At 37.1% G+C, this 20,678-nt stretch overlaps 3 protein-coding genes across 3 annotated transcripts; 1 reads left to right on the top strand and 2 right to left on the bottom strand.

The window, feature by feature from the left end:
* Positions 1-960: 960 nt before the first annotated feature.
* On the bottom strand, positions 961-8,103 carry LOC112188474 (serine/threonine-protein kinase tricornered). Its single transcript, XM_024327593.2, has 13 exons — positions 7,863-8,103; positions 6,743-6,917; positions 6,368-6,451; positions 5,182-5,423; positions 4,807-5,050; positions 4,139-4,218; positions 3,859-3,943; positions 3,477-3,602; positions 3,274-3,387; positions 2,382-2,429; positions 1,817-1,883; positions 1,580-1,630; positions 961-1,487 (listed from the first exon to the last, which is right to left on the bottom strand). Exons 1-13 carry the CDS (start codon positions 8,060-8,062, stop codon positions 1,396-1,398), a joined length of 1,608 nt encoding a protein of 535 aa, XP_024183361.1. The 5' UTR covers positions 8,063-8,103; the 3' UTR covers positions 961-1,395.
* Positions 8,104-10,455: 2,352 nt separating this feature from the next.
* LOC112187012 (protein ALP1-like) lies at positions 10,456-12,286 on the bottom strand. The gene has a single exon (XM_024325617.2). The coding sequence runs from the start codon at positions 12,183-12,185 to the stop codon at positions 10,626-10,628; it is 1,560 nt and encodes a 519-aa protein (XP_024181385.1). The 5' UTR covers positions 12,186-12,286; the 3' UTR covers positions 10,456-10,625.
* Positions 12,287-19,033: 6,747 nt separating this feature from the next.
* On the top strand, positions 19,034-20,643 carry LOC112186355. Its single transcript, XM_024324742.2, has 5 exons — positions 19,034-19,193; positions 19,299-19,443; positions 19,732-19,815; positions 19,909-20,112; positions 20,208-20,643. The coding sequence occupies exons 1-5, from the start codon at positions 19,116-19,118 to the stop codon at positions 20,294-20,296; spliced, it is 600 nt and encodes a 199-aa protein (XP_024180510.1). The 5' UTR covers positions 19,034-19,115; the 3' UTR covers positions 20,297-20,643.
* The last annotated feature ends 35 nt before the right edge of the window (positions 20,644-20,678 follow it).

The following is a 20,678-nucleotide window of genomic DNA, read 5'->3' as shown; positions in this document are numbered from 1 at the left end:
GTCAACTTATTTGGTTAGTTACTTGGTTGGACATCCAAGTGTAGTGAAGTTTCTTTTTTGTCTCGTACCTACTTTTGCAAGTTCAATAGAATCTATGAAGCTATATTACAGTGTTTAGCTCTTTTTTTTTATCATGTATGAGCATAATATTTACTTTTGGATCGAAAATGGATGTGCATAGTTTGTGGAGTATATTGAAATTGAAAGTTGAAATCTCGAATTTACATTCAAAGTTTCAGAATCTTAAATATCAAAATATCAACAAAGATCTAATTTGAATGGTAATTGAAATCAATTTTGTTTTTGTCCTCAAGGACACCCTAGAGACGGACTAAATATTTCTATCCAAAAAAGAATAAAATTTGGATTCCAACCATCTTACGGTCTGTGCATCTTGAATTGGAAAATCACATTATTGTTAATACACTGAATTGAACCAGTGACCTCTAGCTTGTTGGTCATTGGGAATGATATTTTAAAGTTTATAGGTTCAAATTCAGTGGCATTCATTATAAGTGGGATGGGGAAAACTTCTCGTTCTTTTCGAATGTCATACTTGCAGGAGTTCGAGTAAATGCAAAGCTATACCCATTTGATTATAACTTGAAAGATACCCATTGGATTATTATTATATATTTTTTTAAATTAACATTCAAGAATACTCAAATCAAAATGACACATTACATACAATTCAACTGCTAAATCAATAGTAGAGCAGATAAGAAATATAGTCGTATGTAAGACACTTATTCAAGCAAGCCTACAAACTGTGAAAGTCCCACAGCAAGTAGACAAGGTTCAAAGAAACAAAAACTTGTTACATTTTCTCCTTGCCCTTAGTATTAGGGCGAGGAGGAGACTTGGCCTGACTGATAATTTGATAAGCCTGACTGAGTGGTTAATACGGCACTCGGCTGCATCGAACAGACTAGTGTATGTTATACGTAATAGACATTTACAGATTTACTGAATATAATTCACCATAAAACTTCAAAATCAAAGCCAAAGGCAATGATACAATTCCAGTTATCTGGGCGGTCATTGTTTAAAATAGCCAGAGTTTCCTAGAAAATCGAGGAAAGGAAGAAAGACCAGAAACCGCCACAAGTGAAGGCATGTTCTTTATCTGCCAACCTGGGTAGTCAGGACCTTGATACAACCTCAACTAACTGGATACATATTAAAGCTTTTGAAATCTACTGCTATTCCTACAAAACAAACCCATCAATGGGATCATCTTGAAGTGTCTTCAACATTACTGTACACTTAAGAGTTCTGGAAGATGTAGCAGTCGACTGTGTTGATTAGGGCAAAACCTGACGGGAAAAAACAAGCAGGAATGCCCTACATATTGATAGAAGGGCCTTGTCCGCCTGTTACACTAGGCGCTATGCGTCACTCTGACATGACGTCCCCTGAATCAGCAAGCACCTGAGCTTCCATGTCATCTACCGAATACCTTTTGGAGTAGTCCAGTACAGAATCACCTAAGAGGAACAGCATTGATTAGGCATAGTTCACTCAATATCACACCTAAAAACTTAAGTTGAGGAAACCAGTTCGGATTAAGATCTATTACTGTTTGCAGAGTCAATGGAGGACCGATTTAGTGATGCACTCCTCTTTAAACCTGTAAATGAATCAAAATAAAGAGTGAGATGATACAGGAATAGTAAATGAAAAATGAAAAGGGAAGCTTGACAAATGACAATAATGGTGCTCATCATATGAAAACCTAGGAGTGTATTCCATCAAGACAATCAAAGGGAAAAAAGAAGTCGAGAAAATTATACTTCGGTAGAATGACATCTCATACCTTTGACAGCCTCAAAATTTTTGTATGTATAGCCAACAAAACTGAGATCTTTAGGAGTCAACAACATCTGCAAAGAAAGTTATGATTAAATCAAAACTCCATGAGGTTACGAGCATAGCACTGTTGTAGTATAAAAGGGATTCACTTTTTCCCACACTTGTCCTTTCTGAGGAAAAGGAAGGGTTCTTTATGAGGAAAGGAAGTGTTCAATAATAACAAATGATTTATTAATGAACAAGAAAATAAGCACATGAGGACTTAACAGGAACTGTGCCATGACCTTAGATAAGTTCAAGGCCAAAACAATCTAAAAGCAGAAAAGAATAACATAATGACAACATAAAAGCATAATTATATTATTCTAAGAAGGCCTCTAGTCTATAGAAATTAAATACGCCTTACAGACTACAGAGTATGAAGCTTACAGCATCAAATTTGAAATATAACAAACCAGCATCTCGAGTGTACCCTGTTAGGCGTTTTTTATGACAAAATCCAGCACAAGGTAGATAGAATTGAAATCATCCACTTTAGTGTTTGAATTATTTAGGCTATGAAACCATACCTTTCTCATTAGTCCAGATCCAGTTCTTCCAGGCGCTGGTGCATCTACCTATAGCACAATAAGAATTTATTTAATATTAAGTACTGTATATCAGAGGAAACATATATATATATATATATATATATATATATAGGAATTTTCTCAGGTGCGGACGTCCTGTTTTCGACCACTTTCCGGCCACATTTTTACATCTTAACCGTTCAGTTTTTAGGTCCTAGTGTATAGATCACCTCTACAAAATTTCAGCCAATTTGGTGATCGTTAAGGCATCCAAAACTGCATTTTACACGAATGGACCGAATCTGTCGAACCGGAACCGTTCATATTTATAATGGTAAATTGCAGTTTTGGATGCCTTAACGATCACCAAATTGGCTGAAATTTTGCAGAGGTGATCTATACACTAGGACCTAAAAACTGAACGGTTAAGATGTAAAAATGTGGCCGGAAAGTGGTCGAAAACAGGAAATCCGTACCATCCGCTCGGTACGGACGTCCGCACCTGAGACAGACTGTATATATATATATATATATATATATATATATATATTATATCAAAGATGTTAAATAGAGGAAACGATATCTGCTAAAATCCATTTGAAGGGGAGGGGGAAAAACAGCATAGAGCTCACAGAGCAATGTGGAAGCACAAAATTCAAGGATGAATTCCTCGTCACATTAGCAAATTTCTAAGGTTCTCGAGATCATTTCCCACAGGTTATAAATTATGAACCGGTGAACAAACCAACATGCTTTTCACCCATAATGTTCTTATATCAAGTGGCATTAAAATGTGAAAAAACAAATGCATTCACCTGACTTTCAGACACAAGGGCACAGAGCAATACTCACTATCAATATCAAAGGAAGACATCAGCATACAAGACCTCACCTCATCATATTTCATAAAATTTTGAGTATCGAGTTCCCCATTGACCTCTGGTTTAAATGCTGCCTCCATTTCATAAAGTCTGCCCCACTGGACATCTCTGAACCAAGGATGCGCCTGATCAAAATTTGAAATGAAAATATTGATCAAGAAACTCATGCAACACTTTGAAGGTAACAGAAATAAGAACGAGGGAGACAAAATACCTTGATTTGGTCTGCTGTACGAAGCCTATGTTCAACATCACAGAGAAACCTACTAATCAGATCCTTTGCTTCAGGCGTCAACCTTGCCTCCACGGGAAATTTCAAGTGATTTTTCCAATGCACTATCTATAGATCAAATACGTTAAGTTGAACATAAGAATTTATATTTAAATTTACAATAAATCTTTAGTAAGACATAATTTATAGCAATGGCCTAAGCAGATCATAAAAGAATTGTTAGGTTCTGCAAACTTTACTCTTTCAAAATAAGGTTTACTTACCATGAGAAAACCAACATGGAAGAAGATGAACCAAAAGCCAATTGAATATTCTATAACCCAATTAAAAATTTAACCGAAACATAAACTCGTTGCAAACTAACCTTTCTGCATGTTGTTACTGGATCATCAGAGTAAAATGGGGGATAACCAACAAGCATCTCATACATTATCGCACCCAGTGACCACCTACCATCAGGTACGTAAGCAAACAGAATGCATAATTAATCTTATCGTACACTATTTATTTTAGCTACTACAACAAATCTAATAAGAATCCAAAGATCTTCACTTAAAAACACAATTAGAAACCTCAATGTTCTATTTTCCCATTTGAGTAAGAAAGCCAAATAAGGAACAGATAATCTAATTGTTTGAAGTTACCAATCACACTCCATGCCATATCCTTTCTTCAATAATACTTCTGGAGCAATGTAATCTGGTGTGCCAACTGTTGAATATGCCTATCATAAAAAATAAAGTAGTATGAGTAGGATGGGAAAACAAAATTTCTAACGTCACATATCTCTGAAATTGTCAAAATACACTATAATAAGAACTCTGATGTACTGATAAGATTAAGATCATCATCCAGGAATTTGACTGATCATATAATGCGAAAAAAAAACTTCTGTGTTTTTGATAGTTGGTACAGAATATGGTCTTCCCCAGACACAATGATGCATTTGTTTTTGGGGTCAAGCATGATACAAATTTAATGATTTAGTGGAATTAATGAATTCAAGCTTGTTTCAGAAATATATCATTTCTTGTATGCTCCTCTGATCTTGATCAACTAACACTATTATTACCACTCAAGCGACCCTACCCATTGCAATCTCAAAACCTTCGTAAGCATATGGTTTATTCTATCCAAGGACACCTTTTTTGGTCAAAGCTTTTGTAGACATAAGGAGATGATTAATTACATATGAAATTCCTTTTCAGACTATCAATTCTCTCTTTAAAACTATGCCATATTACTTCATATAGAAATATCAAACATCGGTTGGTTGCACTTTAACAGTAATAAAGAAGAATCATTTCCCTACCAGTGTTCTCCTGTTTATCTGCCAATGCTGAAGCTGCTCAAGCGGGCTTTTCCAGGGCCTCCCATTTTTGGTCTCTAGGGAGGATTCATCAATATCCATTGTCTCATGCAAGTTATCATCATCGAGCACTTCATTTTCATTTATGGAAGATAAATTTGAGCAATCAAGAGGCTTGCAAAGACCAAAATCAGAGAGCTTCATGTGACCATTTTGGTCTAATAAAAGATTGTCTGGTTTTATATCTCTGAAAACAGATAGAACAAATTTAAGAATTACATTATGTTACGTTGATGCATGACCTACGAAGATAGTGCAGCAGTAGAGAATCCTTGTCCTCATATATTGAAAAGTATGTAAACAACAGGAGAAACCAACCTGTGAATATAGTTATGTTTATGAATAGATTCTATTGCCAGAACACTTTGAGCAATATAAAATCTAGCAACAGTTTCAGTCAAAGTCTCTTCTCTTATAAGCAAAGTCATCATGTCTCCACCAGGTAGATACTCCATAATTAGATACAAGTATTCAGCGTCTTGAAATGAATAGTAGAGTTTCACAATGCAGTGACTGGCAACTTCTGCAAGCAAATTCCTTTCAGCTCTAACATGTTCAACCTACACGGTAGATAGGAGACGAATGAGTGCATCTATTTCCACAAAGAGAACATCAATGAAATATTATCCTAATAAATGACATGGACATTTGAGAAGGACCGAAGGGATCATCATTGTTGCTAGTTCAGCTAATATGGAAGTTGACATAGTTTCAGAAAATAATATTTATTCATCTTCACCATTTAAAAAGCAGAAAAAGAAAACTGGAGCTGCCAAGTAAAAACTAACCTCATAAACACTGAAAGTTCTTTGACAAAACACGTATCACACAGTAATTAATAGATCAAACTATAATAAATCCGTTTCTTTATCAAGTCAACCATTTGTATTAAGCAAAGAGGCAAATCCTAAGTATTTGTGCTGAATAATTCACGTAGACTAAATGAATATCATGTATTTATTCTTTAACAAAGGAGAGAACACTTTACTAGCAGTCATTATATATTTCACGAGAGTTCATCCAACTATTTGAGACATTGAAAGAAAAAAAAGAAGAAGAAAAAAAAAAAATATATATATATATATATAATATGCCTACAATGGAAAAGGAACAAAACAGAAGTGCACCATAGACCAGGTTGTTTGGTGATCCTAGACATCATGCAATACAGATGATCAGACAGGTCAACCATCTACATAAATGGTTGTGAGAAAAGTTTTGCATGGTGCCCATTATTAACAGGCATTAAATGGTCAGCTGTATAAATAATCATGAAAAGTATCGAGTAAGTGGAATACAGAACCTATAACATCCATCAAATGATTTTAGCATTTAAAGAAGGAAATAAGTCAATTGTTCTCGCTGAACTTATGTGAAAAGCCACTTAATAGAACTGTAACAGGATGGAAATTCAAGTAACTGCAATAGAAGTTCGTAACTTTTTAGCTTAAAAGGTATCAGAAGCTAAAGTTTAAATAGGTATTTAGTTGCCTTATATTATTACCTGTCCCCTGCTGAGCATTTCTGACTTCTTCAACTTTTTCATGGCAAAAATGGTGCCTGATATCTTCTCGCGACACAATCTAACCTGTAATAAAATTAGAGTAATATTCTTAATGAAGTTCCAAACATAAGCTAAAGGAATATACTGAACAACAACATAGAAAAATGAAAAACTGACCATCATATCCTTTTCTTGGCATTAATCAACACTTATAACAATAAACAACACATAGTGAGCTGAAATATGCTTATGCTGACTCTCTCTACATATTAAATTTCTTAAAAGGGATGCAACCAAAAAAGAAATTTGTTTACAACAGAAAAGAGAAAAAATTTAACCAAGCATCTATGCATGTTGCAAAAACATAACTCTAACCTCTCCAAAGGCTCCTCTGCCAATTATGGTGAGAAGGTCGAAATCCTCAACACAAATCTTGTGCCTTTTAAGTCGCATATATTCAGTCTCTTTGCGTTCCAAATCCTTCAACAGATTGACCTGTTCCTCCTGTGGTACATGTTCAGAGGCCAGCTTCTTTTCCAGCACTGAGCGTCTGAATATAATAAAATCATGAGAGGGAGATATCAAGATCAAACACTGAATAGGAACTTTATCGTCTAATAATTGCCGATATCACTTCAGCAATGTGTAAGAGAATGTGACACAGGTGTAGCTTTTTTACAAGAAACAGACTTTTTTACTTTCTTCCTCTAGAATGAAATAGACAGAACCTAGTGGCAGGAATGAGAACAGGTTTATATTAGCAGGCGAGCCCTAGATAACAGGTTTAAAAGAAGACATGTTTTTTATTGCAAAAGTGAAGCAGCAAAGGGACTCAAACCGCACGGTTTAATAACTTTCTCAATTTGTTTGAAGCTGCAGCTCATTAATTACTTCTAAGTTGATTTTGCAATAAATGTTTTAAAGGCTGGGCAGTTGTTCAGTAATTTGCAAATCTTACGCAGTATCCAATGTTTGGTATTCCTTATTAAATTCCTATGTTTTGTTCACTAGGTCAAACAATACGCTCATTGCAACATGTACACAGACAATCCAAATGATACTTTCAGTCCATGCAGGCATACACACGAACAAAACACCAAAAACAAAAGAAAAAAAGGAGGAAAGAAATTGCCTCCCCACATTAACAAACTACGGATAATGCACTTCTTCTACCTCACAAAACCAAGAACACACTGATATAACCAACCCCATTTTCCATACACCAAATGAATTCCAAAACTCTTTATCCCAAACACCCTCATTTCGAAACAAAACCAACCAAGCCGCCGAAACCGCATTGTACAATCAGAAACAAATCAAAGCAAACCTAATTCAATCATTCAACATCATGCAATAGCAAATACACCTCCGGAGATTGCAGTGACCAACAACACCACAGTGAACATAAAGGAAAAAAGAAAATAATAGATCATTTCAAACAGTAAAAAACAAAAAGGTAAAAAAAAAATGGCTTGGTTGTGATTGATTTTTTAACCTCTGCTTACGATCCTGGATGTGCTTCATCTGAGCCTTGTAGTGGCTCTCTATAAACTGCTTGGCCGCAGCCACCCTCTCCAGCGTCAAGCTCGACCCGACCTGACCGTCCTCCGCCCCGGCCCCGCCCGTGGGTCCCACCTGCTCCTCCTCCTCCTCCATTCCCTCCTCCGCCTCCGACTTGTTCTGCCTCCTCTCCATCTCTCTCTCTCTCTCTCTCTCCCTCTAAATTTTTGGTGATTGTGACGAGTGACAACTCCCCCTCCAAAAAAAATGCTCTCTTTTTTATTTTTATGTTTTTTACTCTTCAACGTTCTATTTTTTTCTACCCGACGCGTGGCGCTGTGTGATTGACTTGTGCTGTGCTTCCAAAAATTGGGCTTTGCTGGGGAGCATGTCTCAAGAACAGAGGTAAAAGTAATATTTTGTTTAAAAAGGTAAAAATTTATGGGTTTGGAAATTATTATTGATTTTTTGTCTATTATTGTGAGAAACAAAGAAGCGGTCTATGGGGGATGTATGCAAATTTGAAAATGCGAATTAATATTCGGTGATTGGGTAAAGTGAATGACCGTCGTTTAATTATTTAAACTGTGAAGCTATAAAATCAAGCTAAAATGATAATTATGACAACCGAGAACTCGAGAATAAAATTATTCGTATCATTATTTCAAACTAAATATGATAAGGTGGACAGCTGTAAATTTGAAAATACAGAAATTCAATCATTCTCAATTATTTTGTAATATAATCTAATAATAAATAATGATTTTCAATCATTCAAATTGTGCATGAAAGTATTTTATATAATATTACACTAATATGACAAACGATAACTGAATGATTTATGATTTGATCTGTTTTGTAATAATTATCTTCAATAATAGGCTCTAAATTTTTTGTAATTGAATTCGACGACGATTATGATAATAATGTCTGCTTTATTCCGTTTTATTGCAAAAAAATATAAAACAAAATCAATAAACATTAAATATTTTTGTTCATATAACTTTTCCCATCTTGTTACCTGCTCTCAATCTTCACCCTTTCTTCTCTAGATCATGCTAGAGCATCTTTTTGGACGGTCTTATTTTTCATTTGAATATTTCTTAATCTTTCTGAACTCAAATAAAATTGTAAGAACAATCTTTTTTGGAGAAGCCTATTTGAAATTCAAAGAATTAGGAGCTAATTTTCAAAAAGGACAAAAATCCAGGTGTACGGACAAGGACTTGCTGGACCCGAAACAACAACTTGGCCCGTTTTGGTTGGAGACAATGTCTGGAAATTGACTGATGGGAACTGTGTATGACTGTATGGTGTACTTGTATGAAACTATGCACCATCGTCACCGGTGACACCATCTGACCAAACTGAATACAAAAACTAAATCGGAGTTCGGAGATTAGATGAAATAGTATTAAGCAAATACTATTTCTTTTGGACTTTTACACGATGAGGAGTTTGTTAATTTATGAAAATCTCGAGAGTCTCAAAATATGTTGAAACTCTGAAAATATAGAACAAAGTATTAAAATTAGAGAATTATATGACAATGTTAACCAAAAAGTATTACTAGAAAATTTTAAAAGATAACTAAATGCAACAAGGTGTACAAGTGATTCAAAGAACAAAGAACAGTTTCCCAATTGGAAAGACCGGATCTTCACAGGTGGTAAAATTTGTTGTTGCACTTGCTGGCAATGGCACTTTAGTGCCAAAGCTTATCACGCAATTAATGTCAACTTTATTTTGAAACTTTACTTTGAAAATTGAAATTCTAACGAGCTGTCTTCATTAATTAAATACTGACATAGTTGTATATAGTAGTGAGATAGAAAGAAGAGTTATTTTTCACATGATCAAAAAGATAGACACATAGTTATATACAGTCGGTGATATAAAAGAAAAAGAGACAATTATCTAGAACCGGTGGTATTGAACAACAAAGGTACATAACTAAATACAACCGATGGTATTGAAGAAAAATTCGGTAGAAAGGAAGCCTGATTTATGCTTGGTATGATTATGCACCTAATTCCTTTTGTTTCAATAAGCAGCTTCAAATGAAACTCATAATACCAAGAACCATATATCACTGTCAAACTCAACATATGTCATGAGAACTCCGTCTCTACGTTGTTCATAGATGCCAAAAAAGGGTTTGTTGAGGTCAATGACCAGAGGGGGACTGGTTTGCCAATCTGAAGCAAACAATTCAAAGGTCAGAGGAAGGTGGGGGCAGAGCCAAATCGTAATGATGGTGGTGCCAAAGAGATAAGGCGAAACGCGTTTAAAATTAGAAAGAAAAGTTTGACAAATTGTGATAATGAACTCCCTTGTCTGGAATGTTGAAAATTGGGGCTCTGATGTTGCCAACACAAATTCTGTCAAACCTGGTACCGTGGGTCTCTATACTTCAATTTTATTGCCCTAAAGAAAGATTCGCTCGCTCCGAAGTTAAAAGAGCCGTTCGTTCGATTAGTTATTGTTTACAGTTTCACTAGCCATTACAAACCCGGATAGTTATGGCTGACAATGATATCAGAAGCTGAAATTCTCAAATCTCAACCAGTTATAGTCAATCATAGTCAGATACCAAAAATAAAAAATGAACTATTATATCGATCACAGGCACTAGAAAATTCACTGTTGATTCTACACAAAATTAATCATCCAAGCCAAACTATACCAATCTTCTATACCATCCCAGGTAATTCTAGACGACTAAAGCTGATACAAAATTTAACAGTACTGAAAATGGCTAATGAAATCCAGTGCCTGCAAGGCCATGGTGAAGCAAGTTATGAGCAATGTGATCCCTAGCTTGAACTGCACCAGCAGACCTCAGACCATTTTCAGAAACCATCTCATCATCAAAGAGATCGTATTTGAGCTCGGGATCAAGCTCATCGTTCCTCATGGTGCAAATGTTGTGGAGAACACAGCAAGCCCCAAGCACCACAGGCAGGTCCTGGAGCTTGACCTCAGTCCTCTTCTGTAAACAAGACCACCTCCCTTTGAGCTTAGCAAATGCATCTTTAGCAACTCCTTGAATGTCCCCAATCTTTTCATTGAAGGCGTGTTGTGTCCATGTCAAATTCTGGTGGGTGTAGGGAACCAAAACCCAATCCATCAAAGGGTGACCTTTGTTTCCGACCACCCAAACGTCCTTCAATTGGCCGGAGCTGCCTCTTTTGTACAGAGCAGAATTTTCCAACACCTTGTCGTCCGGCATAGAACCAGGCCAGCCGACGCAAATGTCCGTAAACAAGCCTCTAGGATCAACCACACCTTGAACTGTGATGGAGTAAGAAGTCTTCTGGTTACGTTCGGTGTGGCGCTTGTTGAAATAGGCTGCTACACTCGCTTTGGGTGCTATGATCGGAACATGAGTCGTGTACATAGAACCGGAGACATTGGGAATGCCGGAAATGGATTCGAACTGGGCTTTGATTGCTTGCAATGTGTGCTCATCGGGCCAGTGGAGATACTTCTCCATTAGAACAGTCTTGATAGCCACGCAGACTTCAAGCACAAGCTTGTGGCAGGTGGAGATGCCGAGACCGAAACGTTTCGAAACGAGACGGAGCGGCTCGCCGGTAGCCAGCCTCCATATGCAGACGGCCACCCGCTGCCGCACCGGAATCGCATCCCTCAGCATTGTGTTCTTCTTGGTCACGGCGGAGTCCAGCTCCTCGCAAATCATGTCGAATGTGCCCTTGCTCATCCGAAACGCCTTCCGAAACTCGTCCTCAGAAACGTTGGGGCTGTTGTAGAGGTCCCACCAGTCCTTGGACCTGTCCTTAACCCACAGCCTCCGGTGCGGCACTGCCGCAGAGGAGCTCTCCGCGGTGGCCGCCGCGGGTAGAACAGCAGCAGTAGTCTCGGCGGCGGCAACCGCGGTAGCAGCCGCGGCAAAAGCAGCGCCGCGGCTCCTTTTGCCGCGGGATTGCTCCAAGCTGTTCAATTCAGAACCGCTCTGCTGGAAATCAGAATAATACTGATTCATCACTTCGGATTTCTTCCTGTAATTCGCGTCAAGAGTCTCCTTTTGTAGGTGGGATTGCGCAAAGTAGTGTTGCTGCTCCTGCTTCTCTTCCTCGTCCAATATCATCAACGATGTGAGAATGTCAGTGAAGGGAATCTTCTTCTTCATTTCTTCCTCGGCGCCATTGGTATCGTCCTCATCGACCTTCCTCCGCTTCTTCAACCCAATAGCACTAGTAGTATCATTCATCCCGAAGTCTTGCATCTCGGGATATAAGCTGAAGAAGTTCAAGTCCTCTTCTTGATTAAGAAATGTGAAAGGGGTGACTTCCATGAGCGAATCAGAGAAACTGGGTTTGTTGGGTGTGAAAGTGTTTGAGGAAATGAACGGGGTGTGAATTAGAAAATGGTGAGTGTGTGAAGATGGAAGGTGGACTCGGGTCTGTATATATATGGGTCGCTGGAGAAGCGTGTGCGCAGTGTGAACGCGGTGAGATTGGCTTTTGACGGTGACTTGACTTTTTTTGGATTACTATGGGATGGTCGAGAGAGAAGGGAGCTTTTACGCGGTTGGGTATGGGGATCTGGTTTTTTTTGTTGGTCGATGGTTTTGTTGAAAACGTTGGGAAAAAGGAGGAAAGGGGGTGAGAAGTTTCGTTTTTGGGGAGGAAGGAAAGGAGGAAAGACCCAAAAGGAGGGGATTCTGTCAATTAATAGGCCTTTGCTTCTTCTCAAATTATGCCTAAACCCACTTTTGTTTCGCTAAGAATATCTGACAAACTCCCCCAAAAGGATTTCACTATTTACTATTTAGTATTTACACTTGAACATGAGATGGTAAATTTTTGAGAAAAATTTATGATCGAGACGCTAAATATGTGGGAGATGCAATTATTTATACCCCACTCGTACTATAGTTAAGTTATTCTTTCTAAAAACGATAACAGTTCATGATCGAGGCGTTAAAATATATGTCGGAACATAGGTGCAATCATTTGCACTCGACACGTATCGGTATTATTTAGTTTAGTAACTTTACTCATCCATGGTTGTTTTGTCGTTTACTCTATAGGGTAATTGTTCTTTTTGATGACGACAAGATGGTCATGTCTGTAGTAGATATCTTTAAAAACGACAATCATTTACAATCCATAATCGAATATTTAAACGCTTTACGCATTTACATATATGATCATTAAAACTTTAAATATTTCAAATTTTATTTATTTCATATTTACCATATCTAGTTATGAGATGTTTCATTTTTACTTTTAATGTGTAACTAGTTAGTAAAACTTGTTGACAATACAAATTAACTGTGCACATTATACCACTGCATTATCTCTGTGTGTGCACATTGTATTCAAGATGTAATCCAAAGTCAGTTAATTGACTTGGGAAAAGAAAAGGAGAAAGAGAGAGTTGACATGATGAGCCAGGATAAAAAATAAAGTTAAAAGAGAAAGTTACTAACATTTATCGTGAGGGCATCTAAAGCGTCAGAAAAAACGTTACAAAAACATAAATTTTGATCCTTTCTAAGTAATTTTTTTCATAAAGTTTGATCCTCTATATCTCTAAAATATCACGAAAAAGGATATTGATTGTTCCTAAGTTAACAATTTGGATTCTTCTTAAGTTAACATTTAAAAAGAAGGAATTTGATTAATTTCTAAGTTAACAACTTTTACCTTAAAATTTACCATCAATGCATGACGCCCAAAAGTATTTCTTGACGTACGTGGAACGAATACTTGTTAATTGCACCTCTCAAAGAAGGGAGACATTCCCATTTTTATCATCCGCGTGATTATGGGCAGCATAAATTAGTATATCACAAGTATTACATTAATTAATACCCATAATTGTTGATGATCAAGACTAGCTGTAGTACAGTATCTGTTTAGTGTGAAAATTGAATAAAAATTAGGAAAGAATTACCTAAATAGTCATCTCCTTTCAAGTTTTCAGTCGTCTTTAATATCAACTCAGACATGTCAACTAACTTTTACAAATCTTTGTTTTTCTTTTGACTTATTTACTAATATTGTTTTTTCTTAAACGTGACAAATAATTAAAGTAATATATTTGAGAGAGATATATAAGACATGTAATTGAAGTCAATGGTACAATAATTTAACTTGTTAACATGTATAATTTTGCATATTAGTACTTTTAATGCATCTTTAGTGTAACCTATAGCTATTAGATTCAAATTCAACACTTGATATATTTCTGGCTAAATTTAACGAAAATGTACACTAGATCACACATATTTGGACTTCTAACACTGTAAAACCTTTTATGTTGTTTTTCTTTTGAGATAAAACCTCGAATATGTATATAGCGCTTGAAGGCCGCCCTAATATATATTAGGGCATGTTTACTTACTTGGAATGGAATGGAATGTAATGGAATGATTAAGGAGTAAAAACACCCTTGTGTTTACTAACACATAAAGGAATCGGAATGATTCCAGGTAAAAGAATTCCTGTGTTTACTAACACATGAAGGAATCTGAATTGGTGTAGGTCCCACCTATTTATCAAGAATCGATTCCTGAATACTCAGGAATTCGATTAAGAAGGGGGGAGATGGGTTTAGGAATCATTCCTCCGAAATCAATACCGATTCATTTCTTCTCCCATTCCATTTGTCTCCGATTCATGATTATTTTCCATTCCAAGTAAGTAAACGTGTCATATATATGTACGACACCCCAATCACAACCCCTAGGTTATAATGTGATCATCAAATTAGTCATATTATCTCTACTTAGTGTGAAAATTCAATAAAAATTAGAAAAAATGACTCAAATGGTCATCCCCTCGATCTCGTATTGTTTTAATATCAACTCAAGCATGTCAACGGATTTTTACAAATTCATGTTTTTCTCGTGACTTATTTACTAATATTTTTAGTTGAGAGAGATAAGACATATAGTACAAGTCAATGGTTTCTATAGTTTAACTCGTTAAAACATATAATTCAGCTTATTATTATGTCTATGCAACTAGCTTATATATTTACGTAACCTCTGAAATTTTAATTTAACACGTGATTCCGTCCAAACAACTGAAAATTAAACCTCAATCACACAACTTGGATTTCTAACATAGTACCATTGTGGATTATTGTAAACCTTGATCATATATATATTCTAGATAGAAAATTGATTAGTGTTAAGCATTAGTAATCTTCTCAAAATCAAAACAAAAAAGCCTTAGTAATCTTGTTTCGTTTTTGGGGAGGAAGGAAAGAAGGAAAGAAGGAAAGAGTCAAAAGGAGGAGATTCTGTTAATTATGGCCTTTGCTTCTTCTCGAATGCCTAAACTACTTCTGTTTCGCTAAGAATATCTGATAAGCTCCACCAAAAGGATTTCACTATTTACTATTTACATTTGAACATATATGAGATGGCAAATATGTTAGGAGATGCAATCAATATAAACCACACGTACTATAGTTAAATAATTCTTCTCAAGAACGACCAAAATTTATTGATCGAGACGTTAAAATATGTGTTGGAACATAACTGCAATAATTTGCACTCAACATGTATCAGAATTGTTTAGTTTAGTAAGTAGTAACGATGGTCACTCACGATTGTTTTGTCATTTACTGTATAGAGTAATTGTTTTTTTTTATGACGACAAGATGGTCATGCCAGTAATAGTCTAGTAGATATCTTTAAAGACGATAATCATCTACAATCTATAATCGAATATTCGAACACTTTATGTATATGATCACTAAAACTTACAATATCTCGAATTTTGTTAATTTCATATTCACGATACCTAGTTATGAGATCTTTACATTTTACTTTTAATGCGTAACTATTTAGTAAAACTTTCTGAAAATACAAAATTTGTACGTGTAATATTCCACTACCACTGCATCATATGTGTACTTCTAGCACATTGTATTCAAGATGTAATTCAAAGGGTTTAGTTGATTGACTTGGGAAAAGAAGAAGAGAAAGAGAGAGTTGACATATGAGCTAGGATAAAAAATAAAAAATAATAATAAAGCGAAAAGAGAAAGTCAATAATAATAATAAAAAAATTAAAGCTAAAAGAGAAAGTCACTAACATTTCTCGTGAGTACGCCACAAAGTTAGATTATTCATATCTAAAGTGTCAGAAAAAACGTTACCAAAAAAAAAAAATTATCCTTCCTAAGTGATCTTGCCATAAAGTTTGATCTCTATATCTAAAGTATCACAGAAAAGAATTTTGATTTTTTTTTAACAAACCCAAATAGGGTGACTATCATTCATCGAAAGCCAGAAAGGGCTATTACATATCCTCCCTCTATCATCAAGGAGTAGATAAAGAGTTTGTGATAGTAGCACAGTGATACATAGATTAGGTCCAATCATTTGACGGTTCCATACTCCGAAATGAAGCCTATAGACTATTAACTACTACATAGCAAATAAGCCAATTAAACTAGACTCAATGACGCTCACTAAAAACTAGAAGCATAGCTCCCTAACAAAGTAGGGAATTATTTTAATCAAAATGACTAAACTAAAATAGAGGGCCTAGAGCAAAACCCAGCCCAAAACTAGCAGCCCACACAGCCTAAGAGAAGGCCCGACTCAGGCCCAACAAGAAAGCATGACCCGAGCCCAAATTCAATCTCCAACCACACTGTTCGTCGACCGCCGCTAACCAGCGCCAAACTTCGCCGCTGCAAAACAACACCAGACTTCGCCGCCTCAAATCCAGTGCCGGACCTCACCATCGATCCAGAGCCAGACCTCACCGCCTCAATTCCACGCCGGACTCACCACCGCGCCCACGTCGAAGCTCGACGGAGCCAAGCTGCTTCGAACCAGCCTCCTAAGATGCAGCCGATCCTAGAGGTGCCCCGACGAAGTCGACCCACGCCATGCCGCGGCCCACCGCACTCGAGATTTTGTCTGATGCTCATCGTCAGACCATCAAGCCAGACCTCAAGCCAAACCACATCCCACAAGACTCAGGCAAATAGTGATCAAACACCCGTCCGACAGCAACCCATTAACGACGTGGCAGACCGACGCCGACCATGAGTGCCACCGGACGACGAGGACGTCGCAAAGCCTAAACCAAGCCGGCCAGAAAAGAATTTTGATTGTTCGTAAGTTAACAAATTTTATCATAAAAGAAAGGAATTTGGATCCTTTATAGGTTAACATTAAAAAAGAAAGAATTTGAAAAATTTATATGTTAATAACTTTTATCTTAAAATTAAGCATCAATGGATTCCAGCATAAGTATTTCTCGATATGCAATGAATACACGTTACTCGCCTTTGCCATAGAAAATTAGAACTTTTGTATCATCCGCGTTGAACAACTGATTATTGTCAACAAATATGACAAGTATTACATTAATAACATAATATGACAAGTTACATTAACATATTCTACTAGCTGTAGACACATACACCGTTTGACAATTCATGTTATGTTAATAGCGCGATCACAACCTTATGTAATTGACTAATTGATCATCATACCAGTCATATATTGTATCTGCTTAGTGTGAAAACTCAATGAAAATTTTAAAAGAATGACTCAAATGGTCATCCCTTTGACCTTTTTAGTCATCCCGTATTGTTATGTAATATGAACTCGTGCATGTCAACAAACTTTTGCAAACCCTCATTTTCATTTTTTTTTCTTATGACTTATTTACGAGTATTGGATTTTTTTTCGAGGTGTCAAAATTAAAGTAATATCTTTGTCTCTTTACTTGAAGTCAATGGTCTCTAACTCTCCATAGTTTAGCTCGTTAACAACTATAACTCAGCTTATCGGTATGTTAATACAACTCATAGTTGGTACTTGGTACTCCTACTAAATTTTAATTCAACACTTTTTTTTTTTTTTGAGAGAAAAAGAACATTCATTCAATCACCAAAACCATACATTTTTTTTGGGAGGGGGGACATCAAGAGAAGACAGTTACAGGTACCATGAGCCGATAGGGGCAACTATAACCGCAATACGCCAATTTCCCAGGCTACTTAGACCAAATTTACCCGAGTTTCTTAATAAACTCTTATAATCAACAGCATAAGAGACTACGTCCTCTTCGACACCGTGTCTCAAAAAAGCCAAGACCACGTGCAAGGATCGCATGTCAGAATATTGACACCAAGAGTAAACCGACCATAAACCTAATCGTCCCCGGGTATGACACCATAACCATGGCACCACAAAATAACCCTAACCAAAAAACACAAAACCTAAAACCCTAATCAAGAATAAGAACCAGCCACAGCCCTCTCCCTCCTTTCCCCAAAGCTCCGACACCAGCCTAAGAGCAATCATCAGAAAACTAAGAATTGCCCAGCTGATCTTCTCATCTCCAGGCCACCACCCCCCTCCACTCACCCAGCCATCAGCCCTATGCCATAGGGCTTGACGACCACCAACTTACCACTGTCCCCATCCATGGTCAACTGACCATCGACACTGATCACCGCTCCACCAGCCATAGCCACCACGCATCAAAATCAGAGAAGCCCAGCCTTTGAATCCTTTGTCTCCCCATCCACCATCGTGCTCCATGAACCGCCGCCGTCACCGTGTGGAAGCAAAAGAGATGCCGCACGACACCATGCCCAAAGCAACGACATCCCCGCCCGACTGCAGCCACCATACTCCGACTAGGCAGAGCCTTCATCGGCGATGGGGCGCCGCCGGACGAGGGAAACCACCGCACGAAAAAAAACCCTAGTTTCGACTCCGACTTTTTTGGAGCAAAACCTAAACACATAATATTTTGGGTGAGTAAGATGGATTTGGAGATTGAAGAAACGAACCTTAATAAAACGCCATAAAAATCCCAATATATACGTTGTTCATGTAGTTTTCTCTGAATTGAAAGACTAGCCTTTTTTCAACACTTAAACCATAATCACACAACTCGGACTTCTAACATCCGGGATTATTGTAAAGTGTAAACATTGATCATATATTCTAGATAGAAATTTGATTAGTGATAAGCATTAGTAATCTTATCTCAAAAACACAACTGGCAACCCCAAAGCATTAGAAATATCACAATAAACAAATATTACAGAATATATACATATCTTTGTCACATCTTTTGGCATTTTACAGAATCACTCCGAAAATTACAAAAGGTCTCATTTTTGGTCAACCAAAGAATAGGACGCGAATGGCTCAAGATTATCTTTTATTTCGTTAATTTCTTCTGGTAATTGAGTGGTGCGTGGTGAACCAAATAGACCAGAACCCAAGATGAGCAGCAGCTCTTCCATGGCTTCCCTTCTCACCCCAACCCCAACCCCAACCCCAACCATTACACTCCAACACAAGGTGACTCTTCTAACAATAAAGATCACAACTTTATTTCCTTCTCTTCTTTTGGAGTTGACTGTTAGTTCTAACATGTTCTACCACTTTGATTTTATTTGGTGGCAGAAAGATCATTTCAGGCTCAACATAAACCCACCATCCAGAATTTCCAAGAGAAATTTTGGGCGCCATGGGCTTTGTTTTGTGACAAGAGCTAAGGTTGGAGGAGATGTACTTGAGAAACAATCAGTTAGTGCTGAAGACAAGAAGGGTCATTCTTCTCATTCTTTATCACTTAGTTTGATTACTACATAATGTTATTTCTAATCTGGATCTTGGAATTTTGTTCTGCCTGATTTTTTAATCACAGCAAAAGATAAATGTTGTACTGGTTGTTTTTGGTTCAATTGGATTGTAACTCGTAGTTAGTCAAAAGGAGCATGACATTGTTCGCGAAAAACTGGTTTTGATACTTGCTTCAATCTTCATTTGGGGAATATAATTGTTCTCTTTTCAGTTGCATGAACTCTTACAAGCTCATTTGGTGATACTGATCCAGATTATGGCCTGGTTAGTCTCCACCATGTTGGAATCTTGTGTGAAAACTTGGAGAGGTCGCTCGACTTTTATCAGAACATCCTTGGTATGTTATGGTTTTTCCCCTTAGCTCCTTTTGTGCACATCATGTATTTTGTTATTAACTTGGTTCATGAAAAAATGGAACCATCCACAATAGGTCTTGAAATTAATGAGGCTAGGCCAGATGACAAACTCCCCTATAGGGGGGCTTGGTTATGGGTGGGTTCTGAGATGATTCACCTTATGGAGCTTCCAAACCCCGACCCTCTAACCGGAAGACCGGAGCATGGAGGCCGTGATAGGCACACTTGTGTTGAGATTCGGGATGTGTCTAAGCTGAAAGCAATCCTTGATGAAGCTGGCAAGCTTTTATTTTCTCATCTGAAGTTCTTTTCATATGTGAATGATTTTGGAAGGAATGCTGATTGGTTTACTTTGCAATTATCTATACTGCAGGTATTCCATACACGCTTAGTAAGTCTGGGAGGCCAGCAATCTTTTTTCGAGATCCAGATGAAAATGCTCTGGAATTTGCACAGTTCTGATGGTTGACATGTTGCAGCACCCGTAGTGTTACATTGTGATATTGATAATGCCTTCAGGGGTTCCATTATGTTCAGGCAATGATAGAGATTATAGAATTTGTACAGATAATTAAGCATTTGAATGACGACTATAATATAGGCTAATGATGTACTCAGCTATACTAAGCGAGTAAATAATGTGCACCAATGGGGGCTCATAGACTTCCCAGACGGTCGGTTGAGAATGACGATCGGAATATAGTGCATACATGGTAAAGTCACAATTCTTGAATAGGCATTATACATTGCTGCATTATGTGGAAACATTGTTCTATGGAGCAGTTCCTTCCTCTCTGTGTTTACAATAATTACATCCGAGAATTGTTCGTAAGCTGAACCCTGA

Source organism: Rosa chinensis, chromosome 2, assembly GCF_002994745.2.
Source record: "Rosa chinensis cultivar Old Blush chromosome 2, RchiOBHm-V2, whole genome shotgun sequence".
NCBI classification, from domain to species: Eukaryota; Viridiplantae; Streptophyta; class Magnoliopsida; order Rosales; family Rosaceae; genus Rosa; species Rosa chinensis.
Note: the sequence above shows the minus strand (reverse complement) of the source record. Positions and strands in the feature narration are given on the sequence as shown.